The sequence below is a fragment of the Oryctolagus cuniculus genome, chromosome 15 (assembly GCF_051225735.1).
Source record: "Oryctolagus cuniculus isolate XC-2025 breed Fujian yellow rabbit chromosome 15, ASM5122573v1, whole genome shotgun sequence".
NCBI lineage: Eukaryota > Metazoa > Chordata > Mammalia > Lagomorpha > Leporidae > Oryctolagus > Oryctolagus cuniculus.
In genome coordinates this window covers 85,285,296-85,306,709 of record NC_142881.1, presented here as the reverse complement: position 1 = coordinate 85,306,709, position 21,414 = coordinate 85,285,296, and the positions used below count along the sequence as shown (strand labels likewise).

Below are 21,414 nucleotides of genomic sequence, written 5' to 3'. Positions count from 1 at the left end.
GGCAGAAAAATGAATCAGATGACATGAAGGCAGCATAGGAAACATATTTTATTCATTGTTGAGAAGAGCATAGCTTACTTTTCATTATGTTCTGGGCATGCATTCTAGATCCTTAATGCACTGGTAGAATACTGAGTGACAGTTGATCAGCATAATGAAACTCACTCGGATGGCCTGCTGCAGGACTGCTGCCTGGCCAGGGCCCCCAGGGCGATGGGACATTTCCTGAATGGACGGCAGCCTTTGGAAAAGACGGGACGGAGATGTGCATCCTTGGCAAATGTAGCAGGTGCATGGCGGGTCAGCCTGGCGCAGCCATTTTTGCAAAAGCATCTGTTTCATGTCTCCCAGCCTTGCCCTTTCTCAACTCAAATAGCACAACAGCCTTCCCCAGAGGCACCATGAACCCCTGGGCGTTGCAGGGTCTCACAGAAATGACAGAACCAGGCTGCTTTCAGCGAAGGGAAGCCTTCTCCAAAGGTACAAGGGTATTTCAAAAAGTTTGTGAGAAAACGGCATGCAAAGTATGAGTTTTCGTTTTTCATGCAAAAAATTTTTTTCAGAATACATGGAAAATGCTTATAAAAATAATGCATGGATTTCAGATTTTTTAAACTATTTATTTATTTATTTATTTAAGATGGGGAGAGAGAGAGAGAGAGAGAGCTCCCATTCACTGCTTCACAACCCAAATGCCTGCAATGGCCGGGGATGGGCCAGGGCTGAAGCTGGAAGCCAAAAACTCAATCCAGGTCCCCTACCAGGGTGGCAGGAAGCAGTCACTTGAGCCGTCACTGCTGCCTCCCAGGGTCTGCATTAACAGGAAGCTGGAGTCAGGAATGAGAGCTGGAGGTCAAACCCAGGCAGTTCGATGTGGGATGCAGGCATCTTGCACCAATATAAGCTCATTCGTTTCATTCCATGGTCATGGAGTTTTCCAAGTGTCTTGCTCTATGCTGAGCAAAAAGAAACCTTCTGGGTCGGCACAGGCTGGTCTGCCCCCAGGCCAGAACATTCTCAGCTGGAGGCGGGCGGCTGGAAACACTGGCAGCCCAGAAAACATGGCAGGGACCACAACACGGAAGAGCAGGCCCGGTGCTCTAGCCCAGGGCAGTGGAGAGACCTTGTGTCCCCGCTGACATCTCATGGTGTGGGGCTGGGTCCGAGCAGCCCCTGCCAACGGCTCCCAGTTCTGAAGGAGCTGCAGATGGTTCCAGACCCGTCAGGCAGGCTCTGAAGCGCCGAGGGCAGGGTGAGCACCGAGGCGGGGCAGAAATCCACACCAACGTCCATTCAAGTCCTGGATCAGAGAAAATGCCAGAAGGGGCCATTCCTTTCCAGGGAAGCTTGGGGCAGCCCTCTGATGGCTACTTCCCTCCTGGTTCCCACATCAGCCTCAACTGCAGGGTTGGCTGCAGCCACCGAATATCAGAGGGGTTAGGTTCATCTGTGTCTCCCCTTTAACCCCTCCACATGGAACACCAGGCAATTGGCTCACCTCCTGGACCAGGGAGCCACGGAGGCAGGGGTAATTTTCACTCTCCCAAGACCTCACACTGCACAGGGCAGGTCCTTTGCAGTAAAGGCCAGAACCAGTCCCCCAGCCAGGCTACTTGGTACCTCTGCCCCTCAGAGCCAGACAGCATCCCTCCCGTCAGCCCAGGTCCCCACGTGCTTGTGGTAGGTAGGTGGCTGACCCCTGGTGGCCGTTGCTTCCTAGCGTCCAGTCAGAGGAACAGGGGAATAATCATGACTGCACTTTCCCTTCGTCTACAGGGGACATTGGCAAGACCCCCACTGGACGCCTGAAGCCACAGACTGTGTTTCTCTTCTATGCACACATACTGATGATAAAGTTTAATTTACAAATTAGGCACTGTAAGAATTAACAACAGCTAGTGGTCAAATAGAACAAGTATAACTGAAAGTTAGCAGTTTGGGACCATTACCTCTAAAATAAGGGTTTCTTGGATATAAGCCTCATAATTTGATGACAGCCAGTGTGATAAGTGAGATGGCTCCCGAGTGACTAATGGGCTGGTAGTGTATACAGCGTGGATACACTGCATACAGGGATGACTGACATCCTAGGTAGCACAGAGCGGGATGGCGTGAGATCTCATCATGCTACCCACACAGTGGTATACAATTTAAAACATATGGATTGTTATTTCTGGAATTTTCCATTTCATATTTTCAGGGTATACTTGAATTCTGGTGGCTGAAGCTACAAAAAGCTAAACTTCAGACAAGAGAAGATGGATGTATTATTAAATGGCTTTGCCAATATAATAACATGTAATAGTTATATGATTTTAAAACTTAAAAATTATGTTATTTATTTGAAAGGCAGAGTGGCAGAGAGAGAGAGAGAGAGAGCGAGAGAGAGAGAGCTTCCAACTGCTGGGTCACTCCCCAAATGGCCACAACAGCCAAGACGGGGCCAGGCCAAGGCCAGGAGCCAGGACTCCATCCAGGTCTCCCACATGGGTGGTAGCGACTCAAGCACTTGAGCCATCATCCGCTGCCTCCAGGCGCCTTCGCAGAGAGCTGGCTCAGAAGCACAGAGCAGCCAGGGCTCCAGCCAGCACTCTGAACCGGGGTGTGGACATTGCAAGAGGCAGCCTAACCTGCTGGCCACATGCCTGCCCTGCCACGTGGTGTTGATGTGGTGAAGTTTACACATCACCATCTTCCTACTCGTTTTCCATTTTCCCCACGTTACCTTTCTCCTCTTATTTTTTTGCCTTATTTTGGATCAGTTGAAAACTTTTATGATTCAATTTTATCACATTTGCTTTACCTTCAGGTCCAGTATTTTGTTATTTTAGTGGTTGTTTTATAGTATACAACTTTAATTTCTTATGGTCTATCATCAAATGATATTATGTTAGCTCCTGTATGGCGTAAGGAACTTATAACAATTTTCTTTTCATTCTAGTGTTCCTTTGTGCTATTGTTATCAAATATATTGCTTTTATCTACACTTTAGGCCTCACTATAGCCTCCTGTCCTTTTCAATTAGTTATTTCTGAAGACTTAAATAACTTAAAAACCTTATATACTTATTCATATAGTTACCATTTCCTATAGCCTTTATTCCTTTGGATAGACCCTCAATTTCATCCAACTGATATCATCTTTCCTTTTTTTTTAAAGATTTATTATATTTATTTGAAAGGCAGAGTTACAAAGAGGCAGAGACAGAGAGAGAGAGAGGTCTTCCATCTGCTGGTTCACTCCCCAAGTTGGCTGCAATGGCCAGAGCTTCCGCCCATCTGAAGCCAGATGCCAGGAGCTTCTTCTGCGTCTCCCACGCAGGTGCAGGGGCCAAAGGACTTGGGCCATCTTCTACTGCTTTCCTAGGCCATAGTAGAGAGCTGGATTGGAAGTGGAGCAGCCTGCACTGGAACCAGCACCCATATGGGATGCTGGCACTGCAGGCGGTGGCTTTACCCGCTACACCACAGCGTCAGCCCCCTCATCTTTCCTTCGGACTGGTTATCTCTTTTTTTTTTTTTTTTTTTTTGACAGGCAGAGTGGACAGTGAGAGAGAGAGACAGAGAGAAAGGTCTTCCTTTGCCGTTGGTTCACCCTCCAATGGCCGCTGCGGCCGGTGCACCGCGCTGATCCGATGGCAGGAGCCAGGTGCTTATCCTGGTCTCCCATGGGGTGCAGGGCCCAAGCATTTGGGCCATCCTCCACTGCACTCCCTGGCCACAGCAGAGAGCTGGCCTGGAAGAGGGGCAACCGGGACAGAATCCGGCGCCCTGACTGGGACTAGAACCTGGTGTGCCGGCGCCGCAAGGCGGAGGATTAGCGTAGTGAGCTGCGGCGCCGGCCTCACTACTAATATATATATATAAGACACACTGTTCCTGCAGCTCCTCTTCGGGGTATTCCTGCTACGGCTTGGATATGGCTGGGTATGATTTGACCCCAAAGGCTCACGTACTGGAAGCCGGGTCCCGGGTGTGATGATGCTGGGGTGGTGGGAGTTTCAGAGGCGCAGCCTCCCAGGAGCTCAGTGCATCACTGGGCGCTGCTCTAGGAGGCGTTGACGCTGCGCTTGCGGAGTTCGTTCGCGTGAAAGCCAGTTACAGAGTGTGACCACCCCCGAGTGCCCCGGCGTCCTACCCCTACCTGCGATCTCTCCTTCTTGTCTGTGTTCCCGCTGTGGTGCCATCTGCCACGCTGTGATGTAACCAAGGGCAGGAAGGTCTCTTAACAGAGCAGATGGATGCTGGGGCTGTGAACTTGAATCTGCAGAACTGCAGGCTACGTAGACCTCTTTTCTTGATAAAGTGCCCAACCTCAGGCATTTTGTTATAGCAACAGAAAGTCGACCCAGGCAGTGTCCCACCTATTCCCAGGAGATTGGTTCTCTGAGCAAAGGATTTTATGGAGCTTGTGGCCCAGGGTTCTACCTACTGCCCACAGGTCTCCTTGGGGAGCTCAGATGGGCACGTTCACAAAAATTGGGCAGAGAGTTGTGGTGGAGACTGCAGCATCCCAGAGAGTGAGCCCTGCTGGGCACAGACAGGCACGTGCTCTGCCTATTAGTCACTGACACCGATGAGTTGCACCGGTTCAGAGCCAGAGATGAATTAAGTCAGCTACAGCCACTTCCGAAAAGCTTAGCTATGCAGCACTGAGCAAATCCCCAACCAGGGCAAATGGGCAGGAACTCAGTTGCATGAGGCGGGGGAAGGGACCTGGCCTCTGTGAGAACCTGTCGGGCGCCTGAAGTCTACAGACCCTTTCTGTTCACGGGTACCTGTTGGCCAGCTGTGTGCCTGGTCCCTTCCCAGGTCGCAGACCCTCAAGCCCTGGACTGGCACCACAGTGAGAAGGCCGGCCCCCTCCACGGTGCAGACACTCAGTTTGGTATCTCCAGGGAAATCCCAGGATCCCTATGGCCAAGGCACTGGTATTTTTTTTTATAAAAAAATTATCTATTTATTTATTTGGAAGGTAGAGTTACAAAGAGAGAGAGAGCGAGCGAGCTTAGGAGAGATAGAGGTCTGGCCTCAATGGCTGGGGCTGGGCCAGACTGAAGCCAGAAGCCAAGAACTTCATCCGGGTCTCCTACGTGGGTGACTTGGGCCATCGTCTGCTGCTTTCCCAGGTGCATTAGCAGGGCGCCGGATCAGAAGTAGAGCGGCGGGGGCTCGAACCGCTGCTCATGTGGAATGCCAACTTTGTCACAATGCTGGCCCCCCGCCAAGGCACCATTTGAAGAGCTAGAAGCAGGCACTCAATGCCCTGTGACCTGCCTTTGTCCGAAATACAGAATCTCAGCCAAGACCCCCAGGCCACTGGGGCAGATGTCAACTGATTTCACACTCACGGTTGGCCCGTGGAGTAGCTCCCCCATTTGACAGATGAGAAAACTGAGGTTGTAGGTTCATGAGAAAGGTACCTCCCTGGGCTGCCTCCTCTCAGTGCCCCCAGACCAGTGTCTTCCCTTGGGCCTGCAGCATCAGGAAATTGGCTAGAAATCTGATACTCCAGGACAAGGCTCGGCATGGAGCCTCTGGGATCAAAGCCATACCCTTGACCTGTGAGGGGGGAGGGGACCCAGGCAGCCGAGGACCAGTACCAGAAACCCCTTAGTAGTGGTGGGGAGCCACATGGGATTCACTCGAGAGGTGGGCAGAGGCTGCAAAGCCACAGCCTGACTCTGGACTGGAGCTCTGCAAACACTGTTAGCTGGTGGCTGCTGTCACCAATGTGGGGACACACAGAGGCAGCAGAGGGCTCCAGCATCAGATTCCTGGGCCCACACCCCAGCCAGCCCTCGCCAGCCATGCGGCCCAGGAGCCACTCGTCTCCATCAGCTGTTCCAGGAAGATGGGAGTAGCAGTGCTCGCCCTGGGTGACCTCTGGATTGATTCCAGACGAGGCTAAGAGCCAGGAATACAGTACCAGGTCGGCAAGCAGGAACTTTCCCGGGTAGCTGGAGTAGAAAGCAACGTCAGTGCCAATGCTATTACTCCCACTGTATGGAAGACAGACCTTGAGGCCCAGGAGGAAGCAAAGTGGCCACAATTAAAGAGACTCGGCTCCTGAGACAGCAAGCCCCTGCAACTATCCCCGTAGCCAGGGATGGACCCCACCCACATGCTCCCACCTCCGAGGGCTGCAGGCCTAATTCATGCCTGGGAACTGCAGGTTCCCTAGCAAGAAAGTGCCCGCTAATCCAGTACGACAGTTAGCAGCTGGCTGTCTGCTTTGTGGATGTCATTTCTCGTAAAGCCAGCATCGGAGGGCAAACATGCTCTCTGGCTTTCACGTTGCTCCAGTGGACAAAGGCATCTTGGCGTGGCTCTGGCAGCCCCCATGGAGTGTGAGGAGAGGAGCACGGCTGTGAGCGCACAGAGAGGGGGCTGGAGGCAACCTGGCTGGAGCAGGTGCCTGGGCCCTCACGTGGGTAAATGCAGACACAGATGTGCGCCTCCCTGGGTGGAGCCCTGACACAGTCATCGCTTAGCACACATAGTTCTCTCTTTGTCCCAAGCCCTGCTCTCGCTATTTCCCAAGCACTAATTCTTTTATTTTCTTTCCTTTTTTAAAGATGTATTTATTTGAAAGTCAGAGTTACAGAGAGAGAGAGGAAGAGACCATGGGGGGGGGGGGGAGAGAATCTTCCAGGTCTCCCATGAGAGTGCAGAGACCCAAGCACTTGGGCCACCTTCCACTGGTTTTTGTTTTGTTTTGTTTTATTTTGTTTTGTTTTGTTTTGTTTTGTTTTGTTTTTGCCAGGCACATTAGCAGGGAGAGCAGGGAGCTTGATTGGAAATGGAGCAGCGGGGACTTGAACTGGCACACACATGGGATGCTAGCAATGCAGGCAGCAGCTTTATCCACTTTGTCACAATGCCAGCCCCCAAGTACCAATTTTTATAGTGCTTGTAAAAGCCCCACAGAGGGCCAGCGCTGTGGCTCACTTGGCTAATCCTCTGCCTGCGGCGCCGGCACCCCGGGTTCTAGTCCCAGTTGCTCCTCTTCCAGTCCAGATCTTTGCTGTGGCCCTGGAAGAACAGTGGAGGATGGCCCAGGTGCTTGGGTCCCTGCACCCGCATGGGAGGAAGCACCCGACTCCTGGCTTCGGATCGGCGCAGCGCTGCCGTAGTGGCTATTAGGGGAGTGAACCAATGGAAGGAAGACCTTTGTCTCTGTCTCTCTCTCACTGTCTATAACTCTACCTATCAAATAATAATAAAAAAAAGCCCCACAGAATACTATTATTCTTTCTGTTTCACAGATAAGGAAATGGAATATTGAAAAATTAAGTGATTTATCTATAGCTGAACCAGAATTTGAACCCAGGCCGTTGGCTGCTGGGATGGAGTTGATGACAGGCTTCCTGGGGTAGGCACTGCGGTGCAGTGGGTTAAGCTGCTCATGATGGAGCACTGGTTCTGGTCCCAGCTGCTCCACTTCCAATTCAGTTCCCTGCTAATGAGCCTGGGAGGCAGCAGATGATGGCTCAAGGGTGGGTCCCTGGCACCCATGTGGGTGACTTGAATAGAGCTCCTGGCTCCTGGCTTCAGCCTGGCCCAGCCCCCACTGTTGCAGCCATTTGTGGAGTGAACCAGAGGATAGAAGATCTCTCTCTCTCTTCTCTCTCTCTCTCCTGCTCTCTCTCTCTCTCTCTTTCCTGCTCTCTTTCACTCTCTGTTACTCTGGTCTTCAAATAAATAAACCTTTTTAAAAAATAACGGGCTTCCTTTGGCGGGAACAGAAATGAGTAGTCAAGCCATCTGCAGTTTGAGTTGAGCAAAGCTGAGCCTGAAGGGATTGGAGCAAGGCCAAGCAGAGGTCAGAGTCAGGACTGCAGACGGAGGAGGGGACAGAGGAAGTCCTGCCTGGCCTATGGGTCAGCAAGGCAGTCGTGAGTAACACTGGCTGGGAGCCAGGCTCGTGGCCCTCCCGGGAAGCGAGAGTTACTGTCCCCTTGTACGGCCATAGCAACTGGGGTCCCCAAAGTGCAGGGCGGGGACTCAGGCCCATCCACACCCCCACACTCTTCATTGCACAGACCTGGGCGGACATTTTTCTTGTCATTACTCCATAAACAACATGGTTAACTGTTCACATTGTATCAAGTATTGCAAGTAGCCTGGAGGTGATTTAAAGCCTACGGGAGATGTGCTTAGGTTACCTGCAAATACCCCAGCAGTTTGTAGAAGAGAATGGAGCACCCTTGGATTTTGTATCCTCGGGGCCTGGGGTGTGGGGCTGGGGTCCTGGGATCCACCCCTGAGTGGTGACTGTCCCCGTGTGTGTCGCTGTCTAGGCTGGCACCTCATGCATGGCAGCTGACTCCATCTAGAAGAGCTAGACTCACATGTCTGTGACACACAGGGCCCCATGTCACCCCTCTGTCCCCCTGACACTCGAAAGCCCACCTGGCCAGAGGGAAGGCAGGTGGACACCCCAGACCGGGCAGGACTTGCCTTCCGTGCCTTATGCCGGACAGTCCTGGCCTGCTGTGTGCCTACCCCACTGCACCTGGGAGCCTGCCCCTCTGCCGTGCGGGGGTCCTGCCCCAGCCATCTCATACCCTCTGTGTTTATGTCTACTTCCATTTCAGGGATTTATTTCCCTACAAGGGACCCAGGTGACGGAACTTCTTCCTGGCCCCGAGGACCCAGGAAAACACCTCTTCGAGATCAGCCCAGGTAGGAGTGAGCACCTTTGAGCTCTGTGCTGGGGGGTGGAGGTTGGACGGGGGGGCCGGTGGGCAGGTCACTGTCTTCCGCCCTGCAGGAGTGCCAGTGCTGGCTCCAAGCACAACCCAGAAACGGGGGCCAAGCTTGGCGGATACGAAAAATTGGGAGATGGGGGTGCTTTTAAAAACTGGTCGCCTGGATAATTCACTTGTGTTTGCAAGGAAAATCTGGATTTTCTAAAATCACAGTAAGCACAGGAGGAAAGCAGTCACCGCAGACATCATAACCAAACAGCACCTGGATGCACTCCCAAGTCCCGAGAAAAACGCCAGTGCCGATGCAGAACGCTGAAGCGGGCGGACGGCGAGTCCCAGACAGAGTTAGGATGTAGGGGAAGGAAGGGAAGTCATTTAGCCCAGAGAAGTGCGACCCTGTTGGCAGCTCTGAAGCAATTCTTTAAAGTTCTGAGCTCCCCCGTGGTGGCTGCTGAACTGGAGTTAAAGTGCCCGGCGGGTGAGCCCACCCACCTACAGCACAGCAGGGCCCCACCCCGCAGCCAGGCAGGTGTCATTTAGCTTGGTGGCCCCAGAAGCGGAGCCTGAGGCAGGCATCTAGGCTGCTTAGTGGGAGATCTGGAAACCATGGGGAAGGGCACAGGGTGGGGGCCCGCCAGCAGGGGGTGCTAGCGAGCAGACGGCAGCGTGGATGCCCAGGTTCAGGTTCAAGGGGTGCTGCTGAGGCAGTGCAGGCCTCCGTGGTCTCAGCCGAGGAGTTGGGGGGCCTGGGAATAGACTCCTCAACCGCCCACCAGCCAGCCACTGAAAGCCACTCCCTGGAGAAGTAACTCTGGCATGTCTGGCCTGCCTGGCACACGGACCAAACTCCCCGAGGGCAGAGAAGGCCTTCAGGGACGGCTGCAGATGCCAGAGAGGAGGTCTGGCAGCCAGTGGCCAGGGCGTCCGGGCAGCGTGGGTGCAGCGGCTGGGAACCACGTGTGCTAGGGCCTTCCCGGACAGAGCAGTGTGGCCACCACTTCCGTGCTGACCACCAAAGCATGGGGCAGCCCAGGCTCAGGCCAGCAAGCCAGGCTGTTGGGAGCAGCAGCGAGAGAATCCGGGCCTGGGGCGGGGCCTTGCCCACCTTGCCCTGTCTGTGCCCTGTCTGTGATGGACATTGCAGAAGGCACAGGCTGAAGGGGACGCAGGAGCACACTCCCCAGCTGCGTGTCTCTGGGATTCCACTCTGGTCTTCCTTTATATCTGTTGTGTGCTGAAAGCGCATATTTGACTGTGGAAACAGAGGGATGTGGAGAGGACAGTCTGCAGTGTCAGCATCCCATATGGGCATGGGTTCAAGACCAGACTGCTCCACTTCTTTTATTTTTTTGGTTAAGATTTATTTACTTATTTGAAGAGTTACAGAGAGAGAGAGGGAGAAAGAGAGATCTTCCATTTGTTTGTTTACTCCCCAGATAGGCCAGGCCAAAGCCAGGAGCCAGGAGCTTCATCCAGGTCTCCCATGTGGTTGCAGGGGCCCAAGGACTTGGGCCATCTTCTGCTGCTTTCCCAGGATGTTAGCAGGGAGCTGGATTGGAAGTGGAGCAGCCGGGACTCGAACCAATGCCCACGTGGGATGCTGGCGTTGCAGGCAGCACCTTTACCCGCTACGCCACAGCACTGGCCCTGGGCTGGCTCCACTTTCAATCTAGTTCCCTGTTAATGTGTCTCAAAAGGCAGCAGAAGATGGCCCAAGTGCCTGGGCCTGTGCCACCCGTGTAGGAGACACAGCTGGAGTTCCAGGTGCCTGGTTCCAGCCTGGCCCAGCCCTGGCTATTGCAGCTATTTGGGGAGTGAACCAGATGGACGATTCTCTCTCTCTCTCTCTTTCTCATCCTCTCTCTTTGTCACTCTGCCTTTCAAATAAATAAATTTCGGATGTGAGGGCGATCTGGCTGCGACATCTGTCACCCCATTGATCGCCAGGGTTGATTCGGCTGATCTGGCTGGCTAGGCGGGTGTCCCCTTCCTCCCTCACCGCTCCATGTGCGTCCCTCCCGAAGCTGCGCGCTCGGTCGAAGAGGACGACCATCCCCGCTAGAGGAGGACCGGTCTTCGGTCAAGGGTATACGAGTAGCTGCGCTCCCCTGCTAGAACCTCCAAACAAGCTCTCAAATAAATAAATTTCTATGAAACAAAAAGAAATGAAGGGCAGCAGGGTGGGCAGGGCCCTTGTGGTCTGCAGGAGGAGGGGGCGGGGCATGTGGGGAGGGGATGGTGAGGCCAGGTTGGAACCGGAAGATGGAGGCCACCAGGCACCCAGCCATAGGTACCGCAGCGTAGTGAGCCTGTGCCCCAAGGACAGGACCGTCACCCTGCACATGCTCAGTACCTGGAGCAGCACCTTCTACAGGCGTTGTCTCTGACTCTGGGGCCGGGGAAGGGGAGACGTAGCCGTAACATGTTCATAGGTTCCCGGATGCTGTTGGGGACACCCTTGTGGCCACCACGTGCCTGCCCCGTGCTCCAACATCCCTCTAAGGTAGGCTGTATGTTCTCACCCGTTTTACAAGCACAGACACTGGGGATTCAGAATAAGCTCCTTGCCCGGGAACAAACAGCTGCATGGGGATGGCGCTCCCTCCTTGTCTTAGTCCGCCTTCCGTCGCGGTCACCGAATCCCACTGTTGGACGTTTTATTCGGCTGGCCAAATCGGAGGCTCGGAAGGCCAAGGCTGGGGGACTGCGTCCGGGGAGGGCCTTCTTGCAGGCGGGGACTCTGTCCTGCAGGGCGCCACACAGTGAGAGGGGCACAGCCAGGAGACAGCCGGCCTTGCTTTGGGAACAGACCCACCACCCTTGGGATGACCCATGAACCCAAAAGGCTCCAAAAGCGGAGCCTTCAAGGCCCGCTCACCTCCGAGTACCTCGCCATGAGGGTGGCGTTTCACGCTGAGTCTTGACGGGGACCACAGCAGGTGCAACCCAGCAGCCCCCAGGCCTGAGCCCATTCTAGCATCTTTCCCACCCTGCTGGGGTGGTCCCCGGGCTTGGCTCCTGGAAGGAAAGCTCTCAAGGCCCCGCCTCGCCCCAAACACAGCACCCGTGGCCTGGCGAAGTGCCAGGTTCCTGCAAAGCCCCGGGGCTGCCCACCTCTGCCCTCCTGCTTCCCATACGAAGCCGCCCCTGAGGGTCATGGGCAGGGCCTGCAGCTGCCCAGGGAGAGCAGGCCGGCGGTGGTCAGGGAGGAGTCTGGCCGCCTCCGAGGAGCGCAGGGCCAACTCTATCCCCTCCCTCCAGGGGCTCCAGATTCTAGATGCTTCCTATCAGCCCAGTCAAGGGCACCTGAGGCTAATGTCTGGTTCTGGCTGCAGCTGGTGCAGCTGCCCTCCCCTTCTGGCCCAGGAGGCAGTGGCCGGCCCAGAGAGGTCAAGGTGACTCTCCCAAAGTCAGGACAGTGGCTTTCGGTTAGAGCAGTTTGTGACAAACCCCAGCCGTGGGCCTCACTGAGGCTGAGGTGGGTCCCACCGTAAATCCCAGCAACATTCAATCGTAGGAAGTCAAGGGAGCCTTCTCACCAGCAACGCAGTAAACCGCAAGCACGTCACGGCGAGCTGCCTTGAGGGACCCTGAGGCCAGCAGGGCAGGGCTCTGCCCGTAAGGAGTCAGGGAACGTTTGCCTTGCTCCAGACGAGGCCAAAAGCTGGGTCCTAGCTTGAGGACAACGACCTGGGGTGTGGGGCCGGGCCTTGTGGCACAGCAGAATAAGCTGTCCCTTGGGACACTCACATCCCATACGGAGGCACTGGCCTGAGTCCCGGCTGTTCTACTTCTATCCAGCTCCCTGCTCATGCTCCAGGGAAGGCAGCAGACGGTGGCCCAAGTGCCTGGGTCCCTGCCACCCATGTGGGAGACCCCGACAGAGTTCCTGGCTCTTGGCTTCAGCCTGGCACAGACCCAGGTGTTGTGGCCATCTGGGGGGAGTGAACCAGCAGATGGAAGATTCTCTCTCTCTCTCTCTCTCTGCCTTTCAAATAAATCTCTTTTTAAATGACCCAGGACAGGAGTAAGAAAGACACCGAGGGGCCATGTGGGTATCTCCCTGCACCGGGCAAGGCCCGCCCCTGGGGAGATGTGCACAGGCCAAGCTGATCCAGGAGCTGGGTGGGGGAGAGGTGTGCCATGCAGCCGGGGGACCTGAGGGGCTCCTCCTCCAGTCCCAAGGCTCCTTGAGTGAGAGGCACCAGGAGCAGGGAGCTAAAGGAACAGAAGGAAACCTGACAGCCGAAGCCCAGGGTGCAGGCCTGGGGCCCCGGGAGTCAGCAGGAGGACAGGAGGGAGGGGGAGGTCTTACCGCCTCGGTGGGATGCAGGGTTCAGGCCTGCGGGGAGGCCAGGCGGGGCACACCCCACCACTGCAGCAGGTCCCTCTCTCCCCCTACCCAGCACGACCCCCAAGGGGGAGGCAACTTGGCAGCTCCTACAAATGCCACAGGACTCAGGTAGGACCTTCGTACACTTGACATCGCGGTGTGAAAAGTGGCAAGCTTTCAAGACGGAAAAACGATGCCGTGGGTGCCACCTAGTGGAGAGAGCTGCGCATTCCACCCTTTCCATGACAGACCAGGCCAGGTGGACCCTGGGACCACCCCCACCCTTCCAGCCAGGCATCTGAGCTGTGTTACATTGGGCATTAGTGCGGTGGTCTTCCCCCTGTGTCCTGAGGCTGTGGCCGGTGGCTCCCCTACCTCACACAGTCAATACATGGAGAGTGGGGGATGGGGGGGAGTAACTGCTTTGTGTTCCTGCAAACAACACGCATTGCTTGCTGAGCAGCTGGTTGGGGTAGAGGTGCCTTTTGTGTAGAGATGAGCAGGGTGCTTGGAACACTCAAGGGGGGAGGAAGAGGGGTTCGTGGGGGAGGGGGTGGGGAGGTCTGGGTGAAGCAGGGGCAGGCAAGGCCATGGCCAGTGTTTGGATAACAACACTGATTATCAGAGGAGAAGGGCAGGACAGCTCCTCTGCTGGCTTGTGCTGTGTCCCAGGGTAACACACGGAGAGGCTGGCTTGTGCTCCGTGTCACAGCCCTGTCTCACCTCAATGCTGGAAGCCGGCAGCCAAGCCCCTCCCTCGGCTCAGTGATGGCCCAGGTGCAGAAGCCGAAATAACCTCGCTGCCGCCCCATCCCCCAGTGCCCCAGGAAGGACAAAGCCCAGGACTCCAGCCATGTGCCGTGGGAAGCTGGCCCAGGGCAGCAGGGTCCGTGACCCTGCAGACACTCCGTGGAGAGACCAAGACCCCAGCCCCCAGTGACTGAGGTGGAGGGACAGCGAGTGGCCGTGAGGGACCAAGAATATCCCACTGTCCTCAGACCACAGAAAAGGGGAGCCCTTCCTTGTCCCCTCCCAGTAGTGCTTGGGACTAGACTCATGCCAGCCTGGGAGCTGAGGGCACAGAGATCTCTTGACACGAAAGGGGACATTTGTCGACTTCCCTTGGAGGTAAACCAGCAGGTGCGTGGGTGTCAGGGCTGAGCGTTTGTTGAGTGACCTCCAAGGACCCAGGCTGTGCCGCCACATCCCCCTCACTGGGCTCCTCCCCATTTCACGGATGGGCACCTCACCAAGAGGGGCAGAGCTGCCCTTCAGCCAGCAGTCACCGCAGGGCTGTTCCTCCTTGGTGCTCTGAGGCTGGGCCCCTGGTCAGGCCCCAGGCTGCACCCTCGCCGAGGTGCTGGTTTGGCAAACCCTGCTCCTCCCGGCCCTTTGAAAGCTGTCTTACCCCGGGTGAGCTTGAACCTGTGGGCCTCTCAGGCCCGTGCACTTCCTGGCAGTGTGGACATCCCACCGCTGGCCAGTTTTAGGCCTCCTTTCAAATCGGGGGCACGGAGTGGGGACACCGGCTTTGGCCTCCTGCTGAGAATGCAGACCAGACCAGTCCCCACGAGACTCCCACACCCCCCATCAGAGGGCCTGGGTTTGAGTCCCAGCCCCACCTCCTGACTCCAGCTTCCTGCGAATGTAGACCCTCAGAGGCAGTGGTGATGGTCTTCTTGGGTGGCTGCCACCCGGGTGGGAGACCTGGATTGAATTCCTGGCTCCTGGCTGCAGGCTGGCCCAGCCCTGATTGTGGCAGGCATTGGGGGGTGAACCGGCAGATAGGAGCTCCCTCTCAATCATTCTCTCACTCTTGCTCTCTCTGTCGTTGAAGTGAATAACCTTTTAAAAATAAAGCACCTTGGGGCCGGCACTGTGGCATAGTAGACTAAGCTTCCGCCTGCAGTGCTGCCATCCCATATGGGCGCTGGTTCGAGTCCTGGCTGCTGCACTTCTGATCCAGCTCTCTGCTATGGCCTGGGAAAGCAGAAGATGGCCCAGGTCCTTGGGCCCCTGCACCCACGTGGGAGACCCGGAAGAAGCTCCTGGTTTCAGACTGGCCCAGCTCCAGTCATTGCACCCATTTGGGGAGTGAACCAGTGGTTGGAAGACTTCTCTCTCTTTCTGTCTCTCCCTCCCTCTGTCTGTAACTCTCCCTCTCAAATAAGTAAATAAATAAAATCTTTTAAAAAGCACCCAAACTGCTAGCCAGTGTCCCTCTTGCAGCGTCAGCTCAATGCCTCCAAAGGGAGGCAGGTGGGTTGATGGCACGACTCAGACCAGAGCTCCAAGTCTTTCTAATTCTGGGCAGTCGCGTCTGCTCCCTGCTGGTCATGCCTCACAAGGGCCCCCCATGGCAGGTAGCAGAATCCAGCTCTGGTGTGCTCCAGCCAAGAGGGCATTGAACTGAAGGCCACAGGGCTGCACGGGATAAACAGGAAGCCGGGAGCTGCGTGGGGAAGGGACAGGCTCAGGGCTGCTCAGAGCCATGCTCAGCTGGGAGCTGTGTGCTGGGGAGTTGGAATCTGCAGACTCTCAGCCCTCCCCTTGGAGCTCTGAGCTTGCAGCTGCCTGTCCTTATCCAGCCTGCAGCCCGAGCAGATAAGAGGACATCGGCTGGCTGCCGGCTCTCCCTAAGGCGTGACCTTGAAAGCGAGCCGGTGAAGTAGACAGATGCTGTGTGCCTGATGTGCCCAGAGCATCCCTGATCATGGTAGCCGCAGCCCGAAGGGAGAGATGCCGATACGGGCCTAACTCAGCACCTGGTACCAGCCAGCCTGCGTCTCGGCGCCCCCAGAGTCTTCTGCCGGGTGCCAGGCGCCAGGTAATGACCTAGAGCGAAACGAGCAGGGGCCTTCCCAAACAACCCCCACTCCTGAGACAGGGAGGATCAGCGGATCTCAGAGTGGCTGCGTCCGCTCCCCAGGCTGGCCGTGCGCGCCCCTCCTCTAAACACAGGACCAGGTGTGGGCAACTCCCAGTCCTTGGAAAAGACGTCCTTGGGAAGGAGCCTGCAGCCAACGCCTTTGGCCAGTCATGTTCTAGAGCGGCTCTCGAGGGACTCCGAGTGCAAGCTGCACGTGTACTTGCAAAGGGCCAGGGAAGTAGTCACGGTGAAAGGGGGCTGAAGACCAGGAGCACTGGGCGTGGCAGTGAGGACGGCGGGGAGACGCCCGCGCCACGGAGCAGGGTGCCCGGCTCCCAGTCCCAGCTCCAGTTCCCACTCCAGCTTCCTGCTACTGCTCACCTTGGGAGGCAGCCACCAGGGTTCAGGTAGCTGGGTTTCTGCCCCCACGTGGGAGACCTGAATCTAATTCTCAGCTCTGGTTGTTGTGGGCATTCGGAGAGTGAACCAGCAGATGGGAGCTCGATCAATTTCTCTCTCTCTCTCTCTCTCTCTCTCTCTCCCCAGCCTCCCCCTCCCTTTCAAATAAAATTATTTTTAAAAGAAAACAGGCCAGGTGGGGGAGTAATGGTGTTGTGACAAAAGTAGCCTACAACACCAGCATCCCATATCCAGGTTCTAGTTCAAGTCCCAGGTGCTCCACTTCCAACCCTGCTGTCTGCTAATGAGCCTAGGAAAGCAGTAGAAGATGGCCCAAGGACCTGGTTCCCTGCAGGCCAGATGGAGTCCCTGGCTCCTAGCTCCTGGCTCCAGCCCTGGTGCTGCCCACCCTCTCTGTCACTCTGCCTTTCAAATAAACAAATCAAATCTTAAAAAAAAGAAAGAAAGAAAGAAAGAAAGAAAGAGGTGAAATTAATTAATCTTTAATTACTAGATACAATATATATCATTTGAACATGAAATGATGATAAACATTAGTGAAATATTTTGCATTCATTTTCTGCTTCCAATCCCTGATGAATCTTCTACACTTAGAGGATGCTTTGTCTCAGACACTCAGTTTCCAATGGAATAATGTAGTCTGTATTAGATGAGAAAAGTGTGTATCGGTTTCAAACTTTTTTTTAAGATTTTATTTATTAAGCCGGCGCCGCAGCTCACTAGGCTAATCCTCCACCTTGCGGCGCCAGCACACTGGGTTCTAGTCCCGGTTGGGGCGCCAGATTCTGTCCCGGTGGCCCCTCTTCCAGGCCAGCTCTCTGCTGTGGCCAGGGAGTGCAGTGGAGGATGGCCCAAGTGCTTGGGCCCTGCACCCCATGGGAGACCAGGATAAGTACCTGGCTCCTACCATCGGATCAGCGCAGGGCGCCGGCCGCAGCACGCTGGCCGCGGCGGCCATTGGAGGGTGAACTAACGGCAAAAGGAAGACCTTTCTCTCTGTCTCTCTCTCGCCTCTCACTGTCCACTCTGCCTGTCCAAAAAAAATTTTTTTTATTTATTTATCTGAGAGGTAGAGTTACAGACAGAGGGAGAAACAGAGAGAAAGGTCTTCCATCTGCTGGTTCACTCCCCAAATGGCCACAACAGCCAGAGCTGAGCTGATCTAAAGCCAGGAGCCTCCTCTGGGTCTCCCACGTGGGTGCAGGGACCCAAGGACTTGGGCCATCTTCTGCTGCTTTCCCAGATCATAGCAAAGAGCGGGATTGGAAGTGGAGCAGCCGGGACTTGAACTGGTGCCCATAAGTGATTAAACTGCTGTGCCAGGATGCTGACCCTGACCATCATGTCTTAACCACTGGGTCAAATGCCTGCCCCCAAGTTGTTGACTTATTTTATTTGCTAGTTGCAGACTTTGGGGTCCTCGTGGGCAGAGTCCACATCTGATTCATATCTGGGACTTCAGCCCGAAGCTTATTGGCTGGCCAGAATAAGGAACACAGGAAGAGATGCCCAGGGATGTGCAAATATCCTGGGGCATGAACCCAGAACCTTCTGGTGTGGTGCTGGACTTGAAGTGTCAGGTGGAAGGTGAATATGTCTGGGGTGGCTGGAAGGGTCAGCCAGGGTCAGATCCCCACGGGCCTTATGTCAGACTCAGGCATTGGTTGTCAGAGACAGTGAGGAACCCTTGAGACTCCTGTACTGGGGAAAGGCATGAGCAGGTTGAGCAAGAAGGAGAAGGCAGGATTGGATGTGGGGCCATGAGGGGCCCCCAGGAACCACGTGGAGGCCCACACTAACAGAGAGCCAGCCACAGGGTGGTGACAGGGACGGGAGGTCGGATCTGGGGAGGTGAGCTCCAGGGTGACTGCCAGGTTGCTGGACAAAACGCAGAGCAAGGCCACCTGGAGATAAAGACAGCAGGATTGCCGTGAGGTCACGGAAGCCAGGTGGCAGCTGGGGTGGTCTGGACTCACTTCTGTGGGGCAACCCTCTTTCCTGCCCCAGGCCAAGGTCCCTTCAAGGCCAAGTTCAATGATCAGTTACTCCAGGAGGCTTTCTGGACTTGACCCCCACCTTCTTACTTATCTATTTATTTGCTTATTTGAAAGGCGGAGTGAATGAGAGACAGAGAAAGATCTTCCTTCCACTGGTTCACTCCCCAAGTGGGCACTGCCACTGGAATGGTCCAGGAGTGGCAGGGGCTCAAGCACTTGGGCCACCCTCTGCAGCCTTCCCAGGCCCATTAGCAGGGAGCTGGATCAGAAGTGGAAGTGGAGCAGCCAGGACTCGAACCGGCACTCCCAACATGGGATGCTGGCGCTGCAGACGGCGGCTTAGCTCACTGGGCCACAGTGCCGGCCCCTAAACTTGCTCTTAAAGAATATGCTCAGTGTGCGTCTCTTCAAGCACTGACCACCTTCTCAGATGCAACGCCTCTGCCTTCTAAGCGAGGGATCCAGTTGTTTAGCATGATATCCTGCTTGCGAATTTCGTGACTTTTTAGAAAACTCTTCCGTGCATTTCTCCATTGACGCCTGGGGTCTGTTGTTTCTTAGAGGAGCTCACCTGAAAACACAGGGAGCTAGCGTTGGAGAATTTGGCAGGTGCGCTGTGTTTATTTTACATAAGCTGACTCTGCAGACACCACCTGTTTGTCTGGCCCCCCGCCATGCACCCACCAGGACGGGATCTGGCCGTATGCTCACAGATGACAAAGTGAAAGGCGGCCTGCTAGCCAGCACAGCTGGTGCTGCCACTGGGGGCAGTGAGTTCCCTGGATTGCAGTCTTAAAGTACCCCATCTCTGGCCAGGGAGAAGGGAGTGCCCTGTGGCGTGTGGGGTACCACACCCCTGCCTGTTCTGCGAATGTGGAAACTGGGGCACGTAGACGTCACCTGCCCAAAGACACCCAAGCAGCCCGAGGCAGGGTCCTCGTGTGACCCCGAGAGTGTCACTGCAGAAGCGCACCTCTTAGCAAGCAGCCAACAGAAGCCTGGGCTGGCACTGGGCACGGTGACTCTGAGACCTGGGAAGGAGGGGGCGGAGCTACAGACAGAAAGCCCTGGCAGTGAGAGTGCCAGACGGCACAGAGGGGTGTGCGGGAGGAGGCAAAGCTGGGGCCCAGCTCAGAACAAAGATGCAGATAAAATTCTTTACGTGTGATCTCAGCGAGACCAAATCCCGAGATAAATTAGGATGCGGGGAGGAATGTGGCAGGGGATTAGTAGGTGGGGGTGGAATGACCCAGCGCACGTCTGGGAAACCCAGCCCAAGTCCAGAGGCCCCTGCATCAGAGAACCTGAACTCCCTTAGTCACAGGGATCTTTCTATGCCCTGGTGTGGTCCCCGGGGCGGCCGCATCAGCATCCCCTGTGGCGGTGGCGGCGGTGGCAGTGGGGGTTGTTGGGGATGCCAGCCCCAGGGTACCCCCTCCCCCAGAGCACCTGAGACAGAATCTGGGCTGCAGCCATGATGTGTGTGCACAGGAGACCTTGAGAAGCAATGCCTCCCTGGGAGCAGAGCGACATCCAGGCGCCCCATGCCTGGACGCGGGGCTCCCGAAAGGGGGAACGGCGTTTGTGTACTCGCAGCCTGGTGCCTGGCCCTCCCAGTGGGCTTGGCAGGTGCAGCCAGCCAGGAGTGCTGAGAGTGAGTGTGGTGGCAAGGAGAGGCGTCTACTGCTCAGGCTGCAAGCTGGGCGGCAAACCCGGGCCGACCGTCCCTGGGGGGTTCCGGCCCACAAATATATTTTGTTTGGCTGTGATCTATTTTTAAAAGCAAAAGATTTTACACACACACACCCAGAAAAAGGGCAGATTTCTGGATGGTAAATTTGGGCCTGCTTTCTCCATACAATTAATCGGCAGGAGCTAAATTACCGCTGCCCTCTGCAAACAGAACTTGAGAGCTCTCCAGTTGGTCAGCATCCCTGTCACTCCTGATTGCCCTCCCCTCTCCTCCTGCTCTCTCTCTTCCTCTTAGCCACCTGCTCTCTATAGGGTCCTCATATGAGTCGTTTTTAAAACCCCTCAAAGACCAAGGTGCCCAGGAAAGGATGGCCGCTGTGTGTTTGCCACATCTTGTCATACACACACACACACACACACACACCCTGTCATCTGACACGCAGGGTCACGGTCAAGGGTGAGGCGCTTGGCTCTGGCCCAGCCTCTTCCCAGGTGCGGGGTCCAGAGTGATCACACAGCCCCTTAAACCTCAGCCTCCTCCTCTGTAAAAGGGGCACAGCGCAGCCGGTTCAGCACAGTACCTGGCTCTGTGAGCATTCCCTCTAGTGACAGTGTGGCATCCGCAGATGCAGCACACCCAAGCACAATACCGTGTAAGAGGGCGGGTGTTGGGGCTGGCGCTGTGGCACAGCGGGTAGAGCTGCCGCCTGCAGTGCCGGCATCTCATGTGGGTTCAAGTCCTGGCTGCTCCACTTCCGACCCAGCTCTCTGCTATGGCCTGGGAAAGCAGTAGAAAATGGCCCAAGTCCTTGAGCCCCTGCACTGGATGGGAGGCCCAGAAGAGGCTCCTGGCTTCCGGCTTCAGATCAGCCCAGCTCTGGCCATTGTAGCCATTTGAGGAGTGAACCAGCTGGTGGGAAATCTCTCCCTCTCTCTCTCTCTCTCTCTCTCTCTCTCTCTGCTTCTGCGTCTCTGTAACTCTGTCTTTCAAATAAATAAATAATCTTAAAAAAAAAAACAAAAATAGAGCAGGTATTTATTCCCTACATTTCTATTTTTTAAAAAACATTTATTGATTTATCTGAAACACAGAGTTACAGAAAGAGGGAGAGATGGAGAGAGACATTCCATCCATTTGTTCACTCCCCAGGTGGCTGCAATGGTCAGGGCTGGGCCAGTCCAAAGCCAGGAGCCAGGAGCTTCACCCAGGTCTCTCACGTGGGTGCACAGGCCCAACCACCTGGGCCTTCTTCTGTTGCTCTCCTGGGTGCGTTGGCAGGGCGCCAGCAGCACAGGCAGTAGCTTAACCCGCTGCGCCACATCGCCGGCCAGGTGACTGTCCCAGCTGCTCCACTTCTGATCCAGCTTGAGGGTCTGGCCTTGGACTCCA

The 21,414-nt window shown here is 55.5% G+C and overlaps 1 protein-coding gene across 9 annotated transcripts in view; it reads left to right on the top strand.

Annotated features, from left to right (window-relative positions):
• Window positions 1-21,414, top strand: part of ARHGAP22 (Rho GTPase activating protein 22) — a 189,838-nt gene that overhangs the window by 85,679 nt on the left and 82,745 nt on the right. For all 9 annotated transcript variants that reach the window (XR_007916083.3, XM_051837514.3, XM_089314152.1 and 6 more), the window contains one exon: window positions 8,600-8,687. Coding sequence is in view for 8 of the 9 variants with exons in the window: in XM_051837514.3 (XP_051693474.1) it covers window positions 8,600-8,687 (88 nt within the window). In the remaining variant the exon portion in view is untranslated. The remainder of the gene's footprint in view (window positions 1-8,599; window positions 8,688-21,414) is intronic.